General features: G+C 52.0%; 1 protein-coding gene across 1 annotated transcript in view; it reads right to left on the bottom strand.

Annotated features, from left to right (window-relative positions):
• ADAM12 (ADAM metallopeptidase domain 12) overlaps positions 1-27260 on the bottom strand; it is a 229599-nt gene that overhangs the window by 87228 nt on the left and 115111 nt on the right. Inside the window, exons 4-5 of the mRNA XM_090279436.1 lie at positions 19477-19555; positions 9404-9480 (exon numbers count right to left, since the gene is read on the bottom strand). Of these exons, the coding sequence (XP_090135562.1) occupies positions 9404-9480; positions 19477-19555 (156 nt within the window). The remainder of the gene's footprint in view (positions 1-9403; positions 9481-19476; positions 19556-27260) is intronic.

Raw genomic sequence — 27260 nt, 5'->3', positions numbered from 1 at the left:
CCATATTTTTCTCATCCAGATGCAGCGCGTACAGGGTTTGACACATTCTGAAGCCGACGAGTTCCGAGCTGTGACTGTAGATCCGAATTAGCTGACACAATTCATAGGCACATCATTTTTTTTTTTTCAAGGAAGATTCCTATATTTGGATGATCTGTCCTGAGCTGCCATATATCGTAACCATGTCTAAAGATCCTGATGTAGGGTCCATCATAAACTTACGATTTTGTTTGTATTTGCTTATTTAATTTGTAGGAGATGTGTGAGCAAAGGCACTGAAGTCAGTGCACAAAGCATTAGAAATGCTTCCTGGAAGGTGAGCTCTGCGCTTGGGGTTTATCCTGGCTGAAGGTGGACGCTGCTTACAGGAGCGAACACCTTTGGGAGCTGTTCCACCCCTGAAGCGGAGAAGGCGGTGGCCTTTGGAGTCCCACAGTCCGGTTTACGTTCAAGCTCTGCCCTTTACTGGCTGTGTGACCTTGACCTCTTTGAGTCTGTTTCTTCCTCTGGGAAGCGGGATAATAATACTCATTTCTCAGGGCTGCTATGTCATCCAGTTAAAACTTTCAACCTAGCAGAGGCCACGAGCCAGTGCTGAAATGCTGGTAGCCTTCCTGGTTATTGACAAGGGCAGGTGCTGCTAACCCATTGTGCCAAGGCCCTAAGCCATTAACCCATCTGCCCAGGGGTTAACATGTGTGGCCCCCTGATATGAGATGCAGCCTGAACAAGGTAAGGATACTTCTGGGAATAATGATAACTAAACAAACTCCCTTGAGCTAACATTTGGGTTTGGGAATAAAAGAATAAATTCTTTTAAAAAATGGACAAACTTGCTAAACATTCCAAGTTGCAAAGGCAGAAGGTGGCATTAGGCCACGGATCACTGTGCACAGGGGACCTTCAGGAGCAGAATAGACGGGAGGCTCCGCCTACACCCTGGAAGTGAGTGATCTCAGATGGCCTCCAGGGACAGCACCATCAGCCTGTAGGTGGCTTTAGTTCCTCTCTTTTCCAAGGCAGGACGATAAAGCCCTTTTATCCAAAAGGCTCTTTCTGATGCTGAAACAAGGATTTCCTTCGGTGACGCAGGCAATTTGGGTAGTGAACCGGCCCCACGCTAGGGCTGCCCACACACCGACCAGCTTCCGGGACATTTAGCACGATTCCCCACTAGAGACCTGTGCAGAATTTCCTTGCATTTCCAATGCAGTAGCTCTGCACTTACTTTGAGACATAAACCTCATCCTTTCCTCAGAAGAGTTCACACGTACGCAGGTGCGCGCTGTTACGCCAGTGTGTCAGGAGACCCAGATGCTACGAATGAGGGTGATGAGCCCCAGGTTTAGGGGATTCATTCTAATAACCTGACATCAACCCACAGTTTGGAGGAGCGCTTAATCCTTTGGAGATAGTTTAAAAAGTTGGGTGTTCCATGAGTTTCCTTCAGACCATCGGAACTTTTTTTATAAAGCAGGGACCTGGGAAGGCCATCCATTTTTGCTCATTTATTCCAGCTGTTTGCGGATCCTATGCTCAGGGATGACCCATGTATAGGTGACTAATCCTTCTTAAATTAGAGTAGAATGTCAATATTTCAGTGCCCAAATAGCAAGGATGAAAGAGGTTTGAAGCAGCAAATACTCTGAGCACACACAGCTGGTGCTCACGTACGCAAGCACCGATCCCTAACTCTTCCCCTGGTGTGCTCTGCCGGGCCTGTTTTATGAAGTGTAGCGGGCAGCGGGGGACCTAGACGGTGCCTAGGGAGCTCGCACCCTAATTGAGAAGTCAACACCGAGACACATGGGGAAATCAGAAGCGATCAGAGAGCCAGGCTGGGTGTTACCAACACTCATAACCCTTAACTGTTGACCGAGGGGGAACCGATGAGGTCTGGAGAAACTGAGGACTTTGGGGCTATTTTCAAACCTCACAGCTGGAATAAAAATCAATATTGCTGCTGTCCCATGTTCCCTGCCTCCCCTCACACCCCAGCCAGTGTCCTCGGGTACCTCCAAGGAGATCACAGAGACCTGACATTGGTCCTTGCCTGTGTGGGGTAGCCTGCATTCTCTTCCCTGGAAAAGTTCTTTATGAAATAAAATTTGGATGTCCGGTTTAGAATGACTAATAGAGGATTTTCATTGATTAAAGCTGATTTTTCAAAAGCCAAAATCAAGGAAGAGAACTTTACAAAACAGGCCAGGGAAAGTGGAAAACAAACACACTTGAAAAATAAATGTTCTGCTAGAAAACCACCTTTCCTGCCCCTCAAACTAAAATGGCACTAACATTTAATTTCGTATTACAGCATTTTCTGTTTTTCGCTGGATCTCAGTACGTGAGCCCTGAGTCCCAAACATGGCACCCAGTTCTAATCAGGAGAAGCAAACTACGGACAATGGTTTTCTGCTTCATGGAAAATTTCTAGAGGTTGTTACTTAGTCATAAAAATGTTCTCATATCTCCTTTCATCTTTTGAGTCATCCAGAGGCCAGATGTTGAGAAATGGGGGCGAAGCCATTCCCTCAGCTACACACAACTGGCAGCACATGACGCCGCTTAATTAAATAATTGCTTTGGACCATCTTGAGTGTAATTAATCATTTAGCTCTAGAGATTGCTGGAAACCGCAGAATTCAAGGATCTGGGGTTTTGGAGATGTAAAATTTTGATGTTCTCACAGCCCTTACTGGCCCTGCGCTAGATAAGTGAATGTAATTTAAGTAGAATGTCACAGATATTTAGTTATAAACTTGGAGTGGGAAGTAGCTGAGGACGGAATTCCGATCCAGCTGACTTGGAGCGCAGGGTTCTTTTCCCCGCGGTAGAGGAGGCAGAGAAGAGGCTAGGACACAGTGTGGGAGATGTCTGGGAAAGCTGAAGACTGTGGGTACCTTCTTAGGGGCCATCACGAGGAGGGGTGAAGCCCAGTGTTGGGGCAGGGAGTGGACACAGTGAGTGGAGAAAGCAGAGGAGAGAGGGGTCGTCAGGGCTGGTGAGGGCCACCTTTTCTGGTGTCCTGCCTAGATCCAGGCTCTGGGCCGCGCCCGCCCCACCGTTACTCAGTAATCCCCATGGAGCGGCAGCCCTGGATACGCTCCCCACTGTCATGGGCATGCGGGGGGCAGGAGGCAGAGCTGAGCCACAATCTCGGTCCCCACTCTCCTGTCTCCCTCCAGTGCTGTTTTAAGAGGGGCTATGGCACCCAGAGCAGGGACAACAAGCGTGACAGAGGCAGACGTCAAAAGGACAGGGGCCAGGGAGATAGAGCGGCCCCTTTGAAAACAGGCAGCCTTGCTGTACATTGTGAAATCTGTTGTTGTTTTTCCTTCAGTGGAAATGGAGACGCATCTACTCACATTTTAAGTTCATTATTTTAGCTGAGTGAAAAGTCAGGAGACTTGTATTTCCTCCAGATAGGTTTCTGTCCTTAAAATCCAGTTTTTAATCTCTAAAGCAATGGCACATCAGGCGATAATGCAGCTTAATGTTGTTCTTACTATGATTGTTACTCCTGCCAGGCAGGCCGGACAGGGGCACATGGATTTTTAACTACCTGTTGTAAGTTAACGATTGGGCTGTGTGAATTATCCTGGCTAGTTCTGTGCTCAGCTGCTGGTTTAATTTAATTTGGAAGAAAGGCGTGGCTCTCAATGCCATGCTGCAATAGTCATTTAGGAGCGCAGTTGGCACGAATGTCACGTTGGCCCTTTTTGGTGGAGCTCATGGGTAAAAGCAACACGCCACCTCGTGTACGTCAGATACACAGTGACAGCAGCCATATCGGTGAGCACACAGGCACCCCAGGGCTGAGTTCCAATCAGTAATTTCACGTGAAGCTGCTCACGTACCATCAAAACAAACGCCATCACCCTGCCACGTGCGAAGCCCTGGCTGGCTCCCGCCGAATCATGTGAAGACATCTCACCCACAGTCCCCATTGCAGGTGGGACTCGTAACCAGGTTTGGAAGCGTGACAGATGGGGTAACATGTTAAGCTATTACAAAAGCTTTCCCTGGCTCCCCAGCCTGTCCCCTGGTCCTTGGCCCCCCTGGCTGGGCAGCCCCTTCTCCTCAGTCACCGAGAGCTTGCGTCCAGGGTGGGCTTAGCCAACTTCCGAAAGGGGAACGCCAGAGGTGTGCGGAAGGGGACCCCGAAGGAGACCTGGAGGACGGGAGGATGGGGCCGTGGGAGCGCGGGGGCCAGGTGAGCGGCCTTGGAGGAGCAAGAGTGCGGGTGGGAGAAAGGTCAGCGCGCTCTGAGACAGATGCCGCGGACAGGACAGGAGGACAGGTGTGGGTGGGCAGCAGGTGGCTCGCCAGGAAGGCGGGGCAGGGGACTTCTGGGCGCTGATGGAAGGTGAGGCCCTCGGGGGCTCCCATCTCTGCCCCCACCCTTGACCTTGACTGTAGGCCTCAGGCTGCACTGTGGCCTCGCCACTCATTAGGTACACCCTGTCCACACCGACTAAAACACTGCTTCCTCTAAACACGTCAAATTCCCAGCTGCCAGGACTCGCTGCCCCTTTTTTCTCTGCCTTTGGCCTTCCATCCTGAGGCCTCTATCGAAGGCACCTGCTCCTTAACTGTGAGCCTTGGCAGCCACCCCTCTGGCCTAGCAGGACGCCAGCTTCTTTAGGGCCCGGGCTTTGTTGGGTTCCTCTGTATCCCCACCCGAAGCCGTTGCATGATCCTGGGGCAGCCCTCAGCCACGATGATCACCAGGCTGACGTATAATCTTCGAGGTCCGGGGGAGCCTGGATTCCAGCAGGACTCCCCAGCTTTCCGGCCCTTCTGCCATGCTGCCCCCGTGGTTCTGAGCACACCACTTCACGGCACTGTCTGCAACGCGGTAAAACGATGCAGGCCCGACTGGTGTAGCTCAGTGTGGGTTGGGCATCGTTCTACACAGCAAAAGGTCTCCAGTTTGATTCCCGGTCGCAGCACAGGCCTGGGTTGCAGGTCTGATCCCTGGTCAGAGCGCATACGAGAGGCAACCGATCGATGTTTCTTTCCCCTCCCCTCCCTTCTCTATAAAAATAAATAAATAAAATCTTAAAAAAAAAAAAAAGAAAGATGTCCGGCTGCCTTACACACCCAGGGAGGGCTTTGCTTTTCAGTTTCGCGTCCCAGCCGCAGCCGGGACCGGCACCACCAGAAGGTGATCAGGGCATGAGTAAGTGATCAATAAGCGTCCGTGGCGGCGAAGGAGAGGCTCTGACGTGCAGGCCATAGGGAGCCGTGCGGTTTTCAGTGCAGGGGTGGGGGCAGGATGGATGATACGATCAGGCAGTATTTTTGAAACACGACCTTCTGGAATGTTCACGATGGCTGTGAAGGGAAGGGTGGAGGCAGGAAACACGGGTGGGAGGCAACTTAAAAATCTTGGAGCGAGGGTTGATCTGGGGTGGTGACAAGAAATGTTTGAGGCGAGACGGATGGAAGAGGTGCTGGGGGTGGGGGTGCAGGCGCTGGGGCAGGAGGGGCTACCAAAGACCCGAGGGCCGAGGCCATGAGCCTGACATGGGCTGTGCCTCTCCTGGAAAAGAGCTCAGGAGAGGAGCCAGTTGGGGGACCCAGAGGAGCTGGGATGTGGGCGTCTCAGGCTCAGAGTGCAAGAGGGGCCTGGGGAGAGCTGAGATTTGACCTTGGGAGTCCTTCAGGGTGGAGACCTTGGCTCCCGCAGATGTTTGCACAGGATGACGGAATGAATGTCTCCGCGGAGGAAGAGAAAGGAAGGAGGACAGCAGTGCAGAACCTGGCCAGACGCAGTGGGGCCGGAGGGTCGGAGGGGACCCAGCCCCCGGGTAGAGGATGACTTGCTGGAAGAGAAAACTGGGTCCAAACTGTGCAAAGGGCTTAGTGGAACCACATGGAATGATGAGTCGGCCGGACTTCGGCTTAAGATGGAGTCTTGCCCATTGTAGCCGAGGGACCACGGTGAGGCCTCATCTGCCCTCTGAGTGTGGCCCCTGCCCATGGCTCTAAGTAAGCATCGTGTGAGAACATGCCAAAGCTCCATGTGTGTGCAGGAGACACCTCTGTCCTGAGACGGCAGCAGACACGGAAGGGGGGGTGACAGCATCATGACCTGAGAATCTCCGCTCCGAGCTGCAGCACTAGGAGGAAGCCCTGAGGACTGCGCCTCAGTCCGCTGCACTGTGACCGGTGCCGATGACAACTGCCCCGGCCGCCATGACAGCAGAGGCTGCGATCACAATGAGGAACAAAGTCTGACATGGCCTGAGTGACATCACCACCCCACGGAGTATGTGCCCATGTGCACGTGAGTGTGTGCATGCGACAGCACGGCCATGCACAAGTGTGAACACACATGTGCTAACGTGCATGCAAGCACGAGAGCACATGTGTGACACTATGGGTGTGTGTGCATGTGCAAACACACATGCCCATACATGAGTGCATGTGTGAGTGCACACATACAACAGCATGGCTGTGCATGTGCGTGCACATGCGTCCATGGTCATGCACGTGCATGTGTGATGGTGCGACTATATGGGAATGTGTGTACACCCATGCTCATGTGCACGCACGTGTGAGCGCACATGTGCAATAGCATGAGCAAGTGCATGTGTGTGCTGATATATGTGAGTGTGCATTGTAGTGGTGTGTGTGCATGCACGTGGATGTGTGGGCACACACATGTGGCAGTGTGATTACATGTGTGCTCGTGCACGTGTGAGTGTCATTGTGTGTACATCAGTACATGTGTGCACATTTGCATGTGACTGAGTGCACGTGTGTGAACATGATTGTGTAAATACATGTGAGTGTACATGTGACAGTGTGATTTCATAAGTGAATGCACACTTGTGCTCAGGTATCCTAAAGCCCATTTAAAGATGAAATTATTATCATACCCAGTAGCTAGGTTATAACTCTAGATACCATTTCCTCCTCTATTAAGTGAATGCCTGGTTTCCATCCATCAAAGCACAGGTGATTCCTTAAGAAACGAAGCCTAGTGTGAAGCCCCAGGCCCACAAGTGATGGGAAGACTCTTGGGTTATTCCAACAGGGGGAGCCCCCGAGACTCCTGGTACCAGATACCTGTGTAGGAGCTGAATGGATGGAGCAAGAGGACAAGAACTGGGGACAGTGTCTTTCCTCCAGGAGCTCGTGTGCTAGCTGGGGGCTGAGAGGGGGTGGGCCTGTGGCACTTATGAATAAAATCAGGTTACAGGGGCACAGCTGTTCTGATGCTCCAGGGCTGGACATCTGTGCCTCTGGGGCTGGGGAAGGATTCTCTCCCATCAATGTGATGCCGTGATGTCTGTGTGTCATGCTCACAGAGACACCCGTGGCCTTAGGTGCTCACTGGTGGGGGTGCCACAGGGCGCGGGAGCCCACGAAAGACCAGATATGGGAGAATCACGAACACTTCATGGAAACTGTACCGAGGAGGGCTGAGCACCCGGGGCAACATGCAATACGGCCCAGTGTTAACTTAGGGTCTGAACTTCCCCCTTGGCTTGGAGTAAAAGGCAGAATGAACTCCCCGGCTGCACTCATTTTTATGGCCTGTTTTCTACTTTGCACTTCACCCCCTCCATGACAGAGCTGTCTCCTCTTTCACCCCCTTCCTCCTGGGACCTGGGCGCATTTTTCTCCCTTATCTTTTCCCCTTCAGGCTTCAGATGAAGGATGGCTCTTCACTTCCGTCCACTCCTCTCTGCTCCAGGACAGTTTTCCTGGCCTGCCCGCCTTAGATCACACCCTTTTGGAGCGACCATGGGGGACGTTCCTTCTGTTTCATTTCTCTGCAAAACTGTAATCGGCTGGGCTCTAATGAATGCGTCCCCCAGGACACTCGAGTTCCCCCTACATTCCTTCATCTGAATGTATCTTTGGGCCACCCCGTGTTGAACATAATTTTTCATCCCTCTTTTCTTTCTCAAAATCTGTCAGGCCAGTGCTAGAGGAGCTGTGTTTCCCTTCGTTTCTGGCCTCCGTCGATTCTTCTGCGGGTGAGCGGCTGATCAAACCGGGTTCTCCCTCCAGTCTGATGCCCCGCCTGCACGGCTGTAAAGTGGACTCTCTGCCTCCATGGTTCTCTGCTGATGCACAGACCCCAGCTCTTGCAACAACAGCAGAAAGATCCAGGAAGTTTAAATTCTCAGGAGCACCATCTGCACGCAGTGGCCCCATCCTGTCCCCACCTCATGTTGGTGGTCAACACCGGATGCCACAGCCCTGACTCTTCTGACTTGTCCTGAAATCCCAGGTCAGAGAACATCACAGCGTTCCTCGTTGCCAGATTCCAGGCTGTGCCAGGTCTCTGGAAGGGAGGTCCTTCAGGTGCTAGAGGTCAAAGGTGGTCGCTGAGACTTGGCCACTCTGCACGACCCGGCCAGAGAGATGGACCCCTCTGCGTGGGAGGAACCGGCGACCCTGACAGTTTCCCTGGGACTGTGTGGGGCAGCCCTGGGGAGAAGGGTGGGAAGTTTTGACCAACCGAGGGGCAAGGCCAAACAGGGCACATTTGTCCTATTTGACCCTTACTCTGGGAAAATGCTACCCAGTTGTCCTTCACTTTGGAAGCTAATTAGTTAACATCACTGGTTTGTAAACGGTTTAATTTATTGTAAAAAGGAGCTATTAGGAATACCTTGTCGACACCCCTCTTCTATTTACCAATCAAGAATTTGAGATCTCTATGAAAATCACCTGAAAATTATCAGACCAATCTGGGTGCCTCCATTCATGCCTGGTCTCAGTTGTGATCGTTTAAAACTTCTTCATAAATGTGTGGAAGCTGGTGGGAGGAGACCTGTTTGTTTCTGAGCGTCCTGGCCCTCATCTGCCCTTTTCCTGGCAGAAGCTCACTGGTTTTCCTTGGAACACTCCTGGCTCCCCTGATTCCTGGCCCTGGAGCAGGGTGCGGGTCACCGTCAGCCTGGCCCAGCGGGCGGGCACATGTTCAACCAGAGCATCCTCCCCGCCACCGGCCTTATGCTTGTTTCAGCAGTGAAACTATGTCCCAGTCGGGGCCAGTAAGAGGTATTTTGGGGACCTTTGTGGAGCTTGAAAAAGGAGCCCTCCTGCCCTCGGAGAACACGAGCCTGGAGCTGTCCACAACCCTTGACCACACACAGGTAAACCGTGCCTGAGAGTGAAGCCATCACAGAAGACGGGAGCGGCGGTGAGAGAACAGATCAGTGAGGGGTCGGCGCGGACGGAGGCGCGGAGAGGGAACCGCCAGCCGGGCAGGCTGGGCGCTGGTGAGCCGCCCGGCGAGGCCTCCTGCCTGGCCCGGCGGAGCTGAGGCCATGTCACGCCCTCCCAGTGCGCTTCAGCGGACAGGGGAAGGGGAAGAAGGAGCTGCTCTGCGGTGGCCGTGATCAGGACCAGAGCCGTCGCTGTCACGGTCACTTACCTGAGTCCAGAACACGTGCTGACACTGACCGTCGAACCGGGATGCCCTTGCACGTGTCCGTGGTAGTAACAATGGGCCTGGAAAAGGACAAAGGAGGCTCAGTCCCGGAATTTTCTCACCCGCGCGTCATAAACCGACTGCCTCTGGATGTCTCCGCTTGTTTTCAGCTAAAATATTTTGCATAAAATATTCAACGAGGAGTCTTACTAAGGACTACGGCCAGGATCAGCGAACGCACCCCAGTTCAGGAAAGCCCGAGGCCGAATGTTTACAACACACAGCCGCAGGACACTGCAGCGGCATCACCACGTGCCTCACGGCCACTGTCCTTGGTGATGAGCCGAGGGACAGTGTGGCGTAGTTAAGCACACCGTGGAATGTCATCCAGTGAGGTCCAAACCTATGGCTGCTGAAAACAGGAAAGCCGATGAGAGGGAACAGGGAGGAGAGGGAGGGGACCTCATCCAACTGCCCAGTTAAGAGCAAAACGGCTAGCTCAGCAGGAGAGAAAAACCGGAAGATCCGCCGAGTCTAAGTTGGTGTCCCTGTGCGACATGCCCGCCGAGTTCCCCTTCTTCAATACCGCCGGGGCCTGCAAGGAGAAGCCCCGCATGGGCACTTGCTCAGCGCAGACGGGCCTCTGTCCGGGATCTAGGGGAAGTGTGCTGTGGGACAGCGGGTCTGTGGTGACCCCAGGGAAGCGGCTGACTGACTGCAGGGGGCTGAAGGCACGCTGCGCTCCTCTGGGTACCAGGGGCGTGCGGGTCCCTCGGCCCAGGGCTGCGTGGTCTGAGGGTGAAGCGACATGGCCACACGGGCTGCGGACCGTCCCTGCTGTGGCCCTGCCTGCGGTTTCTTTGCTCACGACCATGCTGATTCACTGTTTCCAGGGCAGGGCTTGCTGACCCGTTGTTCTGCCAACAAAACCAAAATTGCAGGGGCCGCCAGACTCTGCTAGGACAGAGGACTGCGCTCTATTGTGTGGTTGGGAATATCCGGCCGCTCCACGCGGTCTGTGTCTGTGAGTCACAGGCAAACTTCTGGGATCGTCTGAACAGCAACTAAAGGCGGGGACGGGAGCGGTGCAGGACATCTGCTACCTTCACATTTTCTTACTGACTCTGGAAGTTCTTTCTATCTCCGGGATGGTTATACTTCGCCTGTTACTATGTGAGAAATGTCATTTTAACCCCCTTACGATAATTTTTGTATAGTTCCCGGTTCTTAAACAGACAAGTTTATCTTTCTCTGTATGCATATTGTATATGGCCTAAGGTGGCTTTGTTCCAGGTCACCAGCAGGTCCACCTTTATTCCTTTCTAGTCCTACGGTATTACAGTGAGCTCTTTAACCTACATGTCTGGAATTTATTTTTTTTTGGGGGGGGGGTGAGGCTGGAATCTAACTATCACCACAAGCCAAAAGCCAGCTTTTTCTACCCTTTCCTTTCATTACTGATTGGAAACACTGCCTTGTCCCATGCTGAATACACTCATATGTGTGGGAATGCTGCCTTGTTACATGTCCAATGTGCACACGTGTATGATGGGAAATGCTGCCTTGTCACATGTCAAATATGCACACGTGTGTAACGGGAAATGCTGCCTGCTGCCTTGTCAAATGTCTAATGTGCACATGTGTGTGACTGGGAATGCTGCCTAGCCCATTTTTTAATTGGGTTATGGTCTTCTCATTGTTGAGTTAGGAAAGTTCTGTATATACTCTGGATATTAGACCTTTATCTGATATATGATTTGCAAATATTTTCTCCCATTTTGTGGGCTGTCTTTTCACTTTCTTGATCGTGTATTTTGAAGCACAAAAGGTGATGATGTGACAGGTCCAAGCAACCAATTTCTTTTTCCTTGGTTGTTTACTCTTCAGGTGCGTAGCTAAGAAACCATGACCTAATCTAAGGTGATGAAGATTTGTACCCATGTTTTCTTATAAAGGTTTTACAGGTTCAGTCCTTACATTTAGCCCTTCAGTCCACTTGGAATAAGTGTGTGACTGAAGCAGGAGTCCAGTTTCATTCTTCTGCATGTAGATATCCAGGGCTCCCAGAACCACTTGTTGAAAGACTAATTCTTCCCCCAGCTTTTCTTGGCAACCTTGCTGAGGGCAAGTTTTCTTCTTTTTTCAAAAGCTGCTAGGCTGTGAGTGCCTCTTTTCTCTTTCTGGTGAGTTTTAGAATCCAAACTGAAGCTGCGTAATAATCCACTGAGATTTCTGTTGGGGCTACACTGAATGTCTAGGTCAATTTAGTGAGAATCTGTGGCTTTACAATCGTTTTTCCTTTTCATGTACATAGTATGTCTCCCCAGTTAACTAGGCTGTTCTTACGTCCTCCAGTCTAGTTTTAGATATATTTTTTTTTCATGTGGCTTCTGGGACTTGTTCATTAGGCTCATGCCTAGGGACTGTCAAGTCAATACCAGGATAGGATCTTGTTCCTAGTATGTCTTACACATGGGTATCTTTCATGTAAAGAAAAGCTCTTATTTTTTAAGCTTATTTCATATCAGACCCTCTGTGGAACCATCCTATCAGCTTAGTAGTTGTAGCACATCTTGGATTTTTTGCGTTATTGATCATATCGACTACAAACAAAGAGAGTTCTGTGGGCTCCTCTGGGCCCCTACAATGCTGAGGAGTGGCATGGCCAGGTGTCCAGGGCGAAGGTGAGGGAGGAAACCGCCCGCAGAGGAAGTCGATGCAGAGACAGGGGGATGGGCAATGGGGTGCTGTTGGCAGCTCAGGGACAGGGTTGGTTCCTCTTGTCTGGAAGATTCAAGAGGAGCAAAGTCCTTGCAGTGCCCCGCCCAGTCCTGGCCAGTGGGCCCTCTCCCATGAGCGTGTGGCTTAGGAAAGAGTGCTTGAGGGACAGTGTGGGGACACTGCCCGGCCTGCCATAGCAGGCATCCCACCAGGTCATGTAGGACCTTGTCATCAGCTGCCTCCTGAGCATCCATGAGAAATAACTTTTGAAAGTGCCCCCTCTCTCTAGATAACTCTAGCTTGGGTACGTAAGGGAGGCGTGATAACAGCTCTCAAAACAGGAGGGGGTCATGTAACCACATGGAAGGGCTCTGGGTTCCCCCTGCACAGTAAGGGGGTTCAGTCCTGGCCCCCCAGCAGGAGCGTCAGAGCTGAGACCAGGCAGAGAGCGCAAGGGCAGGGGCTGCCGGGGGTAGCGAGAATCACTGTCACTGCTATGTATCTTCGGGAATCCCATGCGTGGCAGGATTGGCTTCACTTCAGAGAAATAGGAAATGTTGCTACAGGCAGCAGAGTGTTGGTTAAAAGAACTAAAAACCAAATAGATAGTGAGCATACTCTTATTTACTGACCTCTGAAATTTCAAAATCGTTTATTTTCCAACTCAACTTATTTTTAATAGATTGTTTCTCAAGCGTACCTTCAAATTAAATACCCAGAAATAGAAGCAGAGTACCAATTAGTATAAAATTAATTTGCAGTTCTTAACTAGGCTGAAGCATTGCTAATAAAGGAGCAGTGGGGAGATCTTAGCGCCCCTAAACTGGTCCTTCCCCAGCCCCCCTCCCAGCCACGCCCAGAACTAACGGGCAGCTTCTTTCTTAGCTTTAAACCTCCGTTTGTCTTCCCTTCCGCCAGGCGACCAGCATGCCTGTGACTCACCCCTGACCCATCTGAGATGTGATCAACTTCTTGGGCGAATAAGCAGCATCGCCAGAACTCCAAATTCCGGCTTCCCCGGGATCACGACAGTTTCACAAAGCTGTTTTATTTTTTCTACACGATTCACTAAGTGCTCAAACAGATGTGATTTCGTGTTTAGAATGTAGTAACTCCTCAGATAAATTCCCAGCTCAGAAAGACACACTCATCACACCACGTGGCATGCAGTCTGTTGGGGGATTTGGTTACGGGGAGCGAAGGAGATGCACCCTCCTCCCTCTGGGGCATCTGACCCCTTGGGTGGTGGCTAAGATGGGGGGGTGGGGGGTGGATCACAGGCAATATCACCATCGGGCAGCAGGAAAGTGCGTGTCCCCGTGTCTGAGGGCCAGGTGGCCTCCCAGGGACTGAGGCGATGAGGCGGGGACCTCTCAGTGGACTCATAAATGCTTGGCCTCTTGGAGCCACACCCGCGAGAGACACAGCAGCCGTGCATCGTGACTGAAGGACGTCTTGGGCCCCAGGACCCACAGATGCAGCGATCACAGCAGTGACCCTGGCAAACTTCCCCAGATGGTGTCCCCTTTCCACTGCCGCAAGAGCACTGACAGTCCTGTCTGGTTGTCACGTCTGTAACAAGATGTCCTCCTCTGCGGAACTAGCCTTCACCGGTTCTGCTGACCCACTGCATTCTATTTCTACCAACAAAACATAACCTAGAAAATAGCCCCAAACATGCATAACCACAAAATTGCCTCTTCTCCTTGACCAAACCTCTAACCCTGGGTTCTATGTACTTATTACTGAACCCGCTGCCTTTCTCCACTCCAGTAGGATACATTTTCCTTCTGTTTAATATTATACCCCCGCCAACTAGGATGGAGGGCACAGAGGACGATGGACTAGGAACTCTTGAGCTTGAGAACAGTAGCCCTCCACTCGGGCCATGCGGAAGGAAAACCCAAATTCTGTTCTGCAGCTTCCAGAGGCCTGGAAACAGAGGGACCTGCTGCGCTGGCCTGCTGACAGAGACGGGCTGACCTTTGTGATCGGAAAGGACTGTGAGCAAAGTCTGCCGGGGAACTTTCTGAGCAAAATCATTCCCAAGCCTTAGTTCTTGGCCACTTTGTAACCTGCCCCCAACCCTGGCCCTGACCGCGTGCCACGTGCCAAACCGTCCTGATTTTCTGTTGGAATCACAGGATGCCCTGGCTGGAAGGAAGCTCCAGGCCATCTCAGGCCAACGTGCCCTAGAGCCGCCCCTTCCCTGCGCAGATACAGACACCGAGGCCTGGCTGGCTCAACAGGTAAGGTGACAGGTTAGGTAACAGCCGAGCAGGGATGAGCATCCAGGCCTCCGGGCTGCAGGCTGGACAGCGTCCCTCTGCATGTCATTGCTCTGAACGTGCCCTCATGAGTCTCTCTTTTTGAAAAGAAAAGCCATCTCCTAAAACCCAAACTTGGATGGGAGGCTTTCTCATGTTCCGCAGAACCTTGTATCAGTGTCCCTCAGGGGATGCTGGGACAGCGATGTCATTTCTGAACTCAGATCTGCAGGTAGGTGGGGTACGGAAGTGAGTACGCATGTGTGTGATGATGTGGAAGCATATGTGTCTGAGTGTACATGTGTGTGCCTGGGCATGCACATGCATGTGTTGGGAGGCGTGCCCATGTGCATGTGAGAGTGCATGTGTGTGTGCATGAGCATGTGCATGCATGTCAGTGTCTGGAAGCATTGCACCACGCAAGCACAGGTGTGGATGCGTGCGTGTGTCTGAAAGCATGTGAGCACAATCACATGTGTGCACGTGGGTGTGTCTGGAAGCATGCATGTGTACACGTGAGTGCCTTGTGTGTGTGGATGTGCACATGCCAGCTGCTGACTTGCCTTTCACCTGATTGTGGTCCAGCTTTTGTCCCTTGTGCAAAACATCAGGCCACACACACCACGCATTCGCTTGAGACTAAGACAAGGGGATGGTGCATACAAAGAGGAAAATGAGCGCATGGCCCGTGCCTTTCTGTGAGCAGGCTGCCTCGTGCTTAGGCCTGACAGAGGACAGGACAGGGTCTTGAGGAACAAGCTGCCACACCCCACCCCAGGGCTGCTCTGCTCCCTGCGATGACCAGAGCCAGGTCTGGAGGACAGTAAAGGGCCAAGCTCAGGGCCAGCACAGCGTTTTGCTGTGTGAGCTCCCGCTGGAGGACGCACTTCTAGGAAATCATGTCCATGTTCTTTGGGACCGCCCGGCAAATGGGCCAGGACCCGGCATGCCTGCCACAGGAGAGCACTGGGTCCATCTGGAGTGGAAAGTCTTGCGGTTTGAGACGCAGAGTCTCAGCCCAGTGCGGGCCCCTTGGCCTGACGCCTGCTGGGTCCCCTGTGGCGTCACAGTGCCCCGCCTCGTGGAGGTGCCCCGTTACATAGGCGCAGCCGACGAGAGCATTTGGGAGACCTTCTGGAGGATGATGCCGGCCTTCCCCAGAACTGTCTTTTGGGATGAAAACAGCATAAATGTCATGTGCGCTGCCTCCCACAGGCCTTATTAAAAGCGACAATATAAACATCATCTCCCCTTAGATGTGGCCAGCAGAGCAGAAAGCCACAAGTATTTCATCCTGTCTGGACAATAGAGAGATAAAAGGCAAGCGATCGATCCTTAAATTAAAATCAGCTACCGCTCAGCCGGTCAACCGGCTCACACTGATTGTGGAGAGATTGAAAAAAAAAAGAAAAAAAGTTCTATAGCCAAAAAAGGGGTTTTTATTTTATCTGTAGTTTAGATTTAGGAAAATCCATTGTGTGCTGACTCGAGGGGATAAGGCGATGAGTCAGCACATTTCTTGCTGTTTCCAGGCTGTTTCAATAAAAACAAACCCCCCAAGCTGCCTCTGCCCTCACCGTGAAAGACAATCCGAGGCCTGGATGCCCCAGAGGGGGTGTCTACTGGTGGGGGGGGGGGTGCTGCCTGGGCCTGGGGGGCTTCCTCAGTGAACAGATGGTTCCCTCCTTACCCTCCTTACCCTCCAGGAATGAGGCTGCCAGCCCAGCAGGGCCCTAAGCACTGGGAGAAGGGGCAGCGGGGTTACAAGAAAATCAGCCTTCGTCTCCCTGACGGCACCCGCGCTCGCTGTACCGGAGGCCTGGGGGTGCCTGGTCACTGACCTCCAGTTGCCTCGCCTGCTGAAGACAGGGGCGAAGTGGCGTGAAGGTCAAAATGAGGTGTCAGCTTAATCCCCTCCCAGAAAAGGGGCTTCTGGCATCTTCTGTCAGATGATGCAACTTGGACGTGGGCAGAAGGGAGGCTTCCTGAAATTTCCAACTTGCATCCCTTCCCCTACTGCTAGCCAAGCCTGGGGCCCCCCCACCCGGGAGGCTTCGGATCACTGTCACTTAGCATATCCCTGGGGTGGGGGGCATGGGCAAGCTCCATCACTGGCTGAGGGAGGGCAGGGGTGGCCTCAGGGCTTTCCCAGGCCGTCTCAGCCTCCCCCGTTAGCAGGCACAGGGTGTCAGTAATGATAAAAGGAATGATGACGTGATGACCACCTTGATCTCTAATAATGCCTTTTTTAGTTTATATTTGGCCTTAAGGTCTGGCTTGTCTGATGTTCAGACTAGAGGGCAACTTTCTTTGGGTTAAGATAACCATTTTGCATTTTGAGTGTGAATCTTGCAAAAGCCAAGTAGCCAGATTTTAGTTTAAGTTCTAAATAGATGAGCTGTTTATACTTTAACAGATTTAATCCATTTACGTGTAATGAGATTAATGTCATGGCTCATTTTTATCTTATTGCATTGTTCAATTTATATTTATTCTGCTTCTTTTCAGATTCTTTTCCTTCTTTCTTGCCACCAATTTGATTGAGATACTATTTTTATTCACCCTCTGTTATTTGAAATTACACATTGTTTTTCTATTCTTTTTCCAATATTCTTAAATTTTAAGACACATACTTATTAAAATCTAAAGTTAATCAGCATCTCTATTGTTTTCTAGCACAAAATAAATTCTTCAACTGTTTTAAATTTATTTGCTCATTGTGTTTTATTTTTATCTTTATTTTTTGAGAGAGAAGAAGGGAGGGAGCGAGAGAGGGCAAGAAACACCGATGTGAGAGAGAAACATCAACTGGTGCCTCCCGTACACGCCCCGACCCAGGATTGAACCTGTAACCCAGGCATGTGCTCTGATCTGGGATCGAACCCACGACCTTTTCTGATCTTTCTGTTACAGGATGACGCGTCTACCCACTGAGCCACACTGGCCAAGGCACTCCTCTTATCTTAAAACATCCAACCTGAGCCATGATTGTTGGAATCGTTGCTTCAAACAGCGTATCGAGATTTATTCACATACGCGTATCGCGCTCACTGTCACCTCTGACATTCTCCTCCTGTGTCTGGTGCTTGACTTCCTTCTTCCTGAGGTGTCTTTGGGAGCGCGTCTTTGGTAGCTATTCTTCGTTAGAATCGGAGAGCAGGTGGTTCTCTCTTGTCTTCGTACGAAAATGTATTTCAGTCATATTTTTGTAAAGTAGTTAAACTGCATGCAGAACGGAGGCAGTTGCTTCCCCTGAGCCCCCGGGGCCTTCGCTCCACAGCTGCGAGGGCCAAGTGTGCCAAGGTCGCCGTCCAGTCGGGCCTTTGCGCTCACGTGGATTCGGGTCTGCTCTGGCTGTGCAGGGCCACGCGAGCCGTCCTGGAGCAGGCTGGCGGCCGGCCTCCCACCAGGACCCCTGTCTGCCCTCGGGTCAGGGGCATCCTCTCCAAGCTGTGTTTCAACACGGCTGCTTTTCTGTGTTTTCACTCTGGAGTTTCTATTGGGCCCCTTCTGTTCTCTTTGAAGTATTTATTTGGTGCTCTGAGTTTTCTATGATCTTGCATTTCTGGTGGTGCTATTTCTGATTCCTCTTGTTGACTGGTGCTTGCTGGCTTTTTTCCTTGTGTGGTTTGTAATTTTGATTTTGGGCTCATTGCTATGCTTTTTCCTCCCTCCCTCCCTCCCTCCCTCCCTCCCTTCCTTCCTTCCTTTCTTCCTTCCTGGGCATCTTATGTAATCTGGGCTATAGAAACATCCCTCTAGAACCTTTTGGGGTTGACTTCACCTTGGCCCTGTGGGACCCGGAGCTGCAGGTCTGGGGTTAGTTTTGGGGTCAATATATTAACAGGAGCTACATTCCCACGCAGGTGTTAGAAATCGGACACTGGTCCATCTCCCTTCAAACATACCCTCGGGAGGCGAGCTGGGGTTTTAGATTCTCTATTTGTTACAAGCTCTTTCTTCAGTTCAGGACCCCGGGGACGGTGCTGTCCCTCCCCCTTCTCTGGATGGAGTTTTCTCATCCCCTTTTCATGGGGAACACACCCCGCTGGGGGCCACCTTCTGTGGGATTCCCAGTCGCAGGGGCCCACGCCTCTCACCTCCAACCCCAAGCACCAGGTCTTCTCTCTGGGCCCCGAATGGCCCTTTGGGGTCCCAGCCCCCTACTCGCCAGCCTGCTGCTCTGGCCTTACATCCCCTCTGCACTTCTGCCTCCCGACTCTCTCGTCACCTTGACCAGGTTTTAACCAAAGTTCTTCTCTGCCTCTTTCTGAGCCAGGCTTTCTCTGCTTTCTTCAGCTCAGCCCCCCATGTCGCTGTGAGTTGGAGAGTGGTGGCTGGTAAGTGCCACATGCAAACACGTGACAAAGAAGCACGTGCTGACATAAAGCAGAGAAGGGGAGCTCCCCAGACCATAGCGGCTCCTCGGCCACCCTGTGACCGCAAGGCTCCTGCTAAGCTGATTCTTTTAAAACAAGTTCCCAGTGCTCCTTAATGTGAGAGAGACTGTCCTCGTCCCCAGAGGGCAGCCACTCTCTCTGAGCCCCCAGAGTCACGCGTGTAGACCAGTAGAGAGTGCACAGCCGGCATGCCTTAAAGAGGAACAAGTAAAATGAGCACCTTGTCTAAGTTACACGTAAACCTTCAGTAACAATCATGCTAGAGAATCATGTCAACCTGCCGGATGCACTTGTAAAAGGTGACGCAGTCATTTTCCCTTGAATTCTTTAAGGTTCTTCCAAGGGTAATGCAGTCAAGTTCAGCCCAGGGATGACTGCTTCTGAGCTGACGCTAACCTTGGCTGGGGTTTCTAGCAGGGATTTCCCCCAACGAGCATCCCACAGTCCTTGGAAGGCGGTTTCAAGGTCAGGCTACATAAAGCTGTATCTTTCAGGGCTGTCGCAGCACATAGCTGGCCAAGGCCAAGTTCTCCTGGAGTGGCAATGGGATGCTTAGACACACAAGCTCTTCTTGGGGCCTCAGTGGAGGAGCTGGGCAGGCGAGTTTGCTTAGAGTGGGACAGCTACGGATCTGAGCACAGGGATTTGATAGCACAGTAACACAGCAGGCCAAACACGCAGGACTTACCGTGTAATTTCGAGTGAGGGACACGTCCGTGCCGTCCTGCAGGTAATGGGTTTCCATGAAGCCGCTGGCAATGAGACCTCTGTGAGGGAAGAAAACCACGAAAGACTGAGTGTAGCATCGCGTTGTTACGTTGCTTGTGAATGTTGTAGTCGCAGGACAGCCAGGGATTAACACCCCCCCAACCCCTGCTTATTTCACAGAAAACCCAGTTTTATTGGGGCTCCCAATGGACCTCCATGGTACAGATTATCCAGGGAGAATCAGGAGGAGATGCAGGCAGGTGAGAGTCATGGACTGCCCCCCAGGATACACATGGAGCCCCCCTGCCAACGCTCCCACCTTATCCCTCCAGCATGCACGCAGGCGTCCGCAGGCCCTGGCACGTGTGCACACAGGGACGCCCATGTGCACGCACCCCGGGCCACACACACACATGCAGGCGTCCACAGGCCCTGGCACGTGTGTGCACAGGGACGCCCATGTGCACGCACCCTGGAACACGCACACAAATTCACTTCATGCGGATCTCTGGGCTGGGGGGGCCACCGCCTGCGAGTCCCAGGGCTCCGCTATCTAGAACCAACGGCTCAGCCACCTGCGGGGACAATAATTTTGGATCCACAGTCCTGCCCCTGCTGGCTCCCCACCGGGTGGGTGAACCAGCCATCAATATCAAAATGTCAAAGAAGAGTTTAGAACAGCATGGTAGGAGGCGAGGAAAACGATTGTGGATGCGCTGAAATATTGAATTTCTAAGATACACCGTAACGGAGAAAGGCCCTATTTACCTTAACTGAAATTGTATGCTGTCAACCCATCTTCCCAGCGATAACAAAGCACGGGTTTATTCTCGCTTGACAAGACTTTGCAGTTTCTTTTGTAATGGGAATGTTTTCTGTCCTTTTCAACACACCCACAGCGAGTGTGCCTGTTTACTTACCACGTGCTAGGGGCTGTGCTGGCTGCTGTCACACGAGGACAAACAAGGACACTGCAGCCCGCTGGCGTGTCCCAGAGGCAGGAACAGAGTCCCACTGGGTGAATGGACACACAGTAGGTGAGCATCATGGGAGGCAGAGGCTTTACAGGGGGAGTGAGCAGACGGAGTAGGAGTCTGCCAGGCACAGGACTGGTGGGGGGAGGAGGGGGTTCCAGGTGGGGTGGCAAAGCCAGGACCCCCGAGAGTCTGGAATCTGGGGAGCCAGACTGGTGTGAGACAGAGAAGGGCCCTCCCGGAGCCTGGGTGACATGCGTCTGGGCCACGAGGAGGAGCCAGGGGCTATGTTAACTGCTGGGCTTTGCGGGGGGCACGTGCACAGTCCTGACACTGTCGGCCCTCCCCTGCTCTAAGAACGTGGCTCTGCTGGGGTCGCTCCACTCCCAGTCCAGAGCAGACCTGGGACCCAAGCTAGGCCGCCACACACCTCCCCTCAGGCAGGCCTTGAGCCAGGGCTGCAGGGGATGAGGTCTTCCCTCACAGGGCTGCCTTCAGCCTGGTGCCTGGCTGCAGGAGGACACCGCCCAGGGGACACACTGTGACAAGTGGCAGAAAGGGGGGACCTTCCGGGGGCCCCAAGGGCCCACAGTGTCTCTCCCCGACAAGCCTCTCCTTGTTGCTGCAGCTGACTTGGGTTTTGCAACCAGGGTCCTGATGCAGACGGGAGGGAAGGGCCGTCAGCGGGGAGGCTGCAGACATACCAGAGGAGAAATCCCCTTCTTAGAGTCACATCGCTTGAGGCCCTGTTCCAGCCTGGCCAGAATGAGAGCCATCGGCCCCGGGGATATAGATTTCCATACATTTAGGATATGCCTGGTCTAAGTCACGCAGACCCTCATAGCAGGTCTCAGCTGTGTCCCACTGAACAGCGAAGGAGAGGGAGCCAGAAACCTGACCCAGATAATCGCTCGCCCTCACCGATGAAGGGACGCAGCCTCTCCCGCACCTCGCTTTTCACTCTGTGCCGCCGGACACAGATCACGCCAGGGGACACGACCCTCCCTGTTGGCTTTTGGTCTCAAGTCCCCATCCGCTAGGCGTCCCTATTCTGAGCCGTCCCAGGACCCCCTGGGCAGGCTGACTGCTGGGGCCACAGCCCTGCCGGGAAGGGCAAGAGCATCCGGGGGTGGGGCGGGGAGGGGTGGCAGGAACAGGCCAGAGAGGCCACCGAGGCTGAGGACAATGAGCCTGGAGAGGCAGGTGAGAGCTGCAGGAAGGCGCGGTGGGCTGGGGACCCTGACAGGGACCACCACAGGGGAGGATGAGGAGACGGGGCAAGGGAACAGCAAGGGACCTTCTCGGGGGGGGGGGGTGGCGGCTCTGAAGGAATCAGAGAGATGAGGTATAAAGGGAAGAGGGGGGACTTGGGGGAGCGGGTCATCTAAAGGGACAGGCTGGAGAAATGGGGACAGAGAGGGCATGGGGTAGAGTGGCCGAGGAGCTGGCGGAGGGAGGCAGGGAGCCCAAGTGACCGGGGGAGGGGCAGGGGCTGCTGCCCACATGCAATGGGACCCAGCAGAGCCCCAGAGGTCCTCGCGACTGGGGGTGTGTGTGGGGATGGGGTTAGGTCAGCTTGGAGACCCCAGGGAGACGAGCAAAAGAGCAATTTAATATAACTCAAATGATATTATTATTATTTGTACTATTCAGTATTCATCAGTCATATTATCTATTAACGCTTCAGTGATGCTGTTCTCCCCAATACTGGATCCTTATTCCGAACAAGCCAGGTATGAGCCTCCCCAGTACGAAGGAAAGTAGTACACGTGGTCCCTGTGGGGCAGAGAGATGCACTGGGAGGCCTTCTCCTGGAAGACCGGCTCCCTGTACGGCAGGGACGGGAGAGCTGCCCGGGACGCCGGGGTCGGAGGTGAGCTTGTGGTGGAGGGCAGCCAGCACCCTTCTGGACAAGGGGAACTTGGGGGTTCAGCGGCAGTGAAGTTATTAATAAGGTTTTAAAGTGAGTCAGTACAGTGGTACCAAGACCCATGCGTATTTCTGCCTAAACAAACCTCCTGCTTTTCGCTGTTACCCAGATGTCACCGGACAGAAAGGCAATTGCAGCCATACCTGGAGCTCTAGAGAGTTCGGAAGGGCCATCCTGCGTGCTTTCATTGAGAGAGGGTGAGCCGGGGCTTCTGAGGACAGCCTGAGCGTGTCCCCGACAGCGAAGACCCTGGACGCCCTGCGTCACTATGGCTCAGACACAGCAACACCACCTGTGGGCACGGGTCTTCTGAGTCCCACTGTTGGGCGTGGGGTGTGGTGACAAAGGATGCCTGCCCCCCCCACCCCCAGCATCAGCCCCAGCCCCAGCCCCTGAGCTCCGAGAAGCCAAAGCTTTCTCGAGCCTCCCGGTCACGAGGCACCGAGATAAGATGCAGAGGGAAGCCAGGTGGCACGGGCTCTCCCCGCTCAATGCCACGGGTCCGTCTGTGCCTCTGGTGAGGACTCCGCGGTGCACAGACAGGGGGACAGGACCCAACCCGCTCTCTGCTCTGAGGCCCTTAGTGCCAGCAGGTCCCCCCCACATTCCCTCAGGCCGGGAGGAGCCCAGGGCAGTGACGGTGCCATCCAGGTCCCCCTGACATTATGCCCCTCCCCTGCTGAAACCCCCGAAGGCCTTCCTGCCGCCTTTAGAATGAAACCCCGATGCCTTCGGCAGTCTCCCCGCTTACAGCCTTACTCTCCCCGTGCATCGTGCCTGCTTTCTGTGTAGCTCACTTAAACCCAGCCAACACCGCGCCTGGCTCGTTCCGGAACATTCTACCCCCACCCCACTCAGGGCGTTTGCATTTGCTGTGCCCTATGCCCGGCACATTCTCCACATGGGTTCCACAGGCTGGTCTTCTCCATCCTTCAGGCATCAATAAGTAACTACATAAATATCCGCACGTGGAGCTTTCCTGGCCATTTGTCTAAAGTGGCCTCCATCACCACCTCCCACAGCATGGAGCCCCTCCATCTCCCCACTTCAGTCACGTTTACTTGTCTATATCCCCCCTCAAACATGAAAGCCACGGGAGGGCTCTTTGCTCATCACTGTGGCCCCACCCCCAGCCTAGGAATTTTTTAAGCTCTTTATCTATATCTCATTTAATTCTGATAGCATCTAGCATCTGGCTTTGTGGGTTAGACACTGCTTTTTACCCAATTTCAACAAGGAAACTGAAATACAGGAAGGTTAAGTGACTGCCCAAGGCCGCATTGTAAATGGCAGCACCCTGTGGTTCTGCTTCAGAACTTGGCATTACTCACGACTGTGTGGTACTTACCACCTTTACAAGCTGGTCAAAAGATGTCTACCGAGTGCCAGTTGCAGGCCCTGTGCTCAGTGCTGGGTGAATATATGTTCAGTGGAATAATGGGTGGATAGATGGATAGATGAATGTATGATAGATGGATGGATCAATGAATGGATGATGGGTAGATGAATAAATGGATGGATGAGTGGGTGCATGGATGGTTGGAAGAATGGATGGATGGATGATGGATGAAGAATAGATAAATGGATGATGGATGATAAATAGATGGATAGATGGGTGGATGATGGATGGATGAATGGATGATAGATGGATGGATCAATGAATGGATGATGGGTAGATGAATAAATGGATGGATGAGTGGGTGCATGGATGGTTGGAAGAATGGATGGATGGATGATGGATGAAGAATAGATAAATGGATGATGGATGATGAATAGATGGATAGATGGGTGGATGATGGATGGATGAATGGATGATAGACGGATGGGTCAATAAATAGATGATGGATAGATGAATGACTAGATGGATGAATGGGTGCATGGATGGATAAATGATAGGTTGATGGATTAATGAGTGGATGATGGATAGATGAATGGATGGAGGGATGAATGGGTGGATGGATGGATGGATGATGGATGCATGGATGGTTGGATGGTTGGATGGATGGATGGATGAATAGACGAATGGATGAATGATAGATGGATGGATAATGATAGGTGGATGATGGGTGGATCAATGAATGGATGGATAGCTGATGGATAGATGATGGATGGATGATGGATTGATGATAGATATAAGAATGGATGAATGGATGATGGATGGATGGATGGGGGATGGGTGGAGGATGGATGGGTGATGAATAGATGATGGATAGATAAATGGATAGGGGACAAAGAATAGATGGATGAGTGGATAGATGATGGATAGATAATAGATGGATGGGTGATGGATTGATGATGGATGAAGAATGGATGAATGGATGATGGATAGATAAATGGATAGTGGACAATGAAAAGATGGATGAATAGATGATGAATGCATGGATGGACGAGTGAATCTGAGGACAGCACGCAGGTACATTCCCTTTTCATCTAGAGCCTTCCTCTCCCAATGGCAAACCAGTTTCACATCCTCCTTAGGTACTGTGACTTGCTCAGGAGCCAGAGATGAAACTGCAAAGGTGCTCAGTCAAGGCTTTCTAAGATGTGTGTCTAATTTAAATGGGGCTGGAAGTCAAAGGTCCCTTGAGAAAATGAGAGAGGCAGGTGGACAGTGGCCATATTGGAAATGTGACAACAATGGACCCGCTGCCTTTAGATTTCCCGAGGGAGAAAATCCAATTAGACAGATTCTCTACATCAGCAAATGGAAACAGAAGGTGAATGCATAATTTCATGAGAACATTCTTTTCCCTGCTTATTAGATTGGCTGATCTAACAAGGAATTCTGTTCCTCTCTATACCAGAAAATAAAATGTCAGGAGTTCATTTTACTGTTTTTCATTTGTTTTGCTGTTATAAGCGACACCTCCATATTCTCTATTTAACCAATATTTAGTATGCTGGATACTGGGACTAAGATACCCCAGGAGCTCACCATCTAGTGAAGGAAAGACCCAAAGAGTGACCAGAACTCCATGAGAGAGATACATACACCCAAAGCATTGTGGGGATTCAAGGAAAGGCTTCTAATCCAGAAGCCAGTCTGGGGGAGGTGGTACCCATCATGAAAGATGGAGAAGAAGCACTCAGGTTGAGAGTGGGTGAGATGAAAGGTGGGGAGGAATGAGGAAGAGAACATTCTAGACAGGGGAAACTACACTCTCAAATGCACAGAGGGTATAGAAACAGCATGTTAATGGGGGATGGGGGCAGGAGACGTTAAACTATATGGAGTTCCAAGGTGCTGGGGTGTAAACTTTGGGGTAGGAAGACATGTTGCTCCGAAAGGCAGGCTGGGGACCACTCCTACGGATTGCCCAGTGTCACCGACTTGATCCCATGCCATGGGGGCCATTAGACACAGCCGTGACCTGAGCAGACGCAAGCTTTGAAGCCACAGGCCACTCCGACAGCCGGTCACGTAGCTGAGGCTTTGCGGGGGAAGCAGCAGCAGGAAGGGGAGTGAGTGAGGAGGAGGCTGGCGTGAGAGTCCAGAGCAAGGAGCCCACCAGGACGGGAGCCTTCGGGAGGGGTCGCTCAGGAGAGAGGGCAGACCTGGGACCCTCAGTCGTCCACTGAGACGGGAAATTCATAAAGGAGGGGAAGGACCACGTGCTGAATCTTGGCCGTGTGAGCGGCAGACATCTAAGAGGCCTCCTCCTGGAAACGTCCAGGAAGACACTGCCTCTGTGAGTCCGAGGCCTCAGAAGCGGCGGGAAGACAGGGGTGGAGCCCCTCCGACGGCACAGGCTTCCTCGGTGAGAAAAACGAGCGGCATCTCGCCCTTCCCGGCCGACCACAGCATTTTCTGATTTCCAAGTCTTTGGATGTACATGGCTGGAAATGATCATTTATAATTTCCATCGAAGCAGTATTATGTAGATCATTATATCATATCTGAAACGATTTCCCTATTGAAATAAAAGTAACCTCCACATTTCTTTTTTTAGATCAATATTGAGATTATGCTTCTCTATATTTATCATTCTATAATTCAGTTATGTAGTTTGAATGAGATAGATTTCCTCAATATGATGTATTTTATTCCCAAAAGCATAGAACAAAAAACACCTACTCCCGTTTACCTGTCAGAGCACTTTCTCTACCTGCCTCCCCACCTGGAGTGAGGGCATGTTTCTCCTATATCCCACCAGAATCCTGTTACAAGACTTCCTCCTTTCTACCTAATTTCTTGCTGACTTGTCTTGTTCCACCTCGGGTTGAGCTAAGGGCAGAAACTGACCCACAAGCCTCGCACCCTGGCCGGCATACAGAAAGTGCCTAATGAATGCATGGGGGGCACACAGCAAATCATTATGACAGAAAAGCAACCCCATTTGGACAGACTGTGTTCCAGCCAACTGGCTCAAAGAAAACGAAAAGCAATGTGGTTCAAAATGGCGGGCCCTGATGGTGGAGGGGAGGTGGCGTCCAGACAGTCACTTTCACTCCGTGGTTATGTCAAGAATTTCAAGGGCTGCCAGATCAGTGAGACCAACCCTAACACCTTGTCCTCAACCCTCAAGCCACTTAAATGAGGGATACAGAGAAAGGGAAGCCATGAGATTGGCATCGGTTCCTTAGAATATGAGAAAACGCACGGATGACATGGCCACTTTTTCCGGTTATTTCTTTGAGGACTGCACATCTGGTGTGAGGGTGTAATTACCCCGTGCAGCATACCCACGCAAAGGCTCTTGCTTGTCGATGACACCAGCAGGCACTCTTTGCAATTAAAGCCAGGCTTCCGTGACCTCCCCAGTAAACCCACTTGGTATTCAAAGGATTCAACCCCGTGTTCAGCTGAAGATTTACTTCACCACAAGCTATTATCCCACAAATTACCAAATCATTCATATA

Source organism: Furipterus horrens, unplaced genomic scaffold (assembly GCF_987537825.1).
Source record: "Furipterus horrens unplaced genomic scaffold, mFurHor1.1.pri manual_scaffold_5, whole genome shotgun sequence".
In the NCBI taxonomy this organism is placed as follows: domain Eukaryota; kingdom Metazoa; phylum Chordata; class Mammalia; order Chiroptera; family Furipteridae; genus Furipterus; species Furipterus horrens.
The sequence above is the reverse complement of the archived record's forward strand: the minus strand, read 5'-3'. Positions and strand labels throughout refer to the sequence as shown.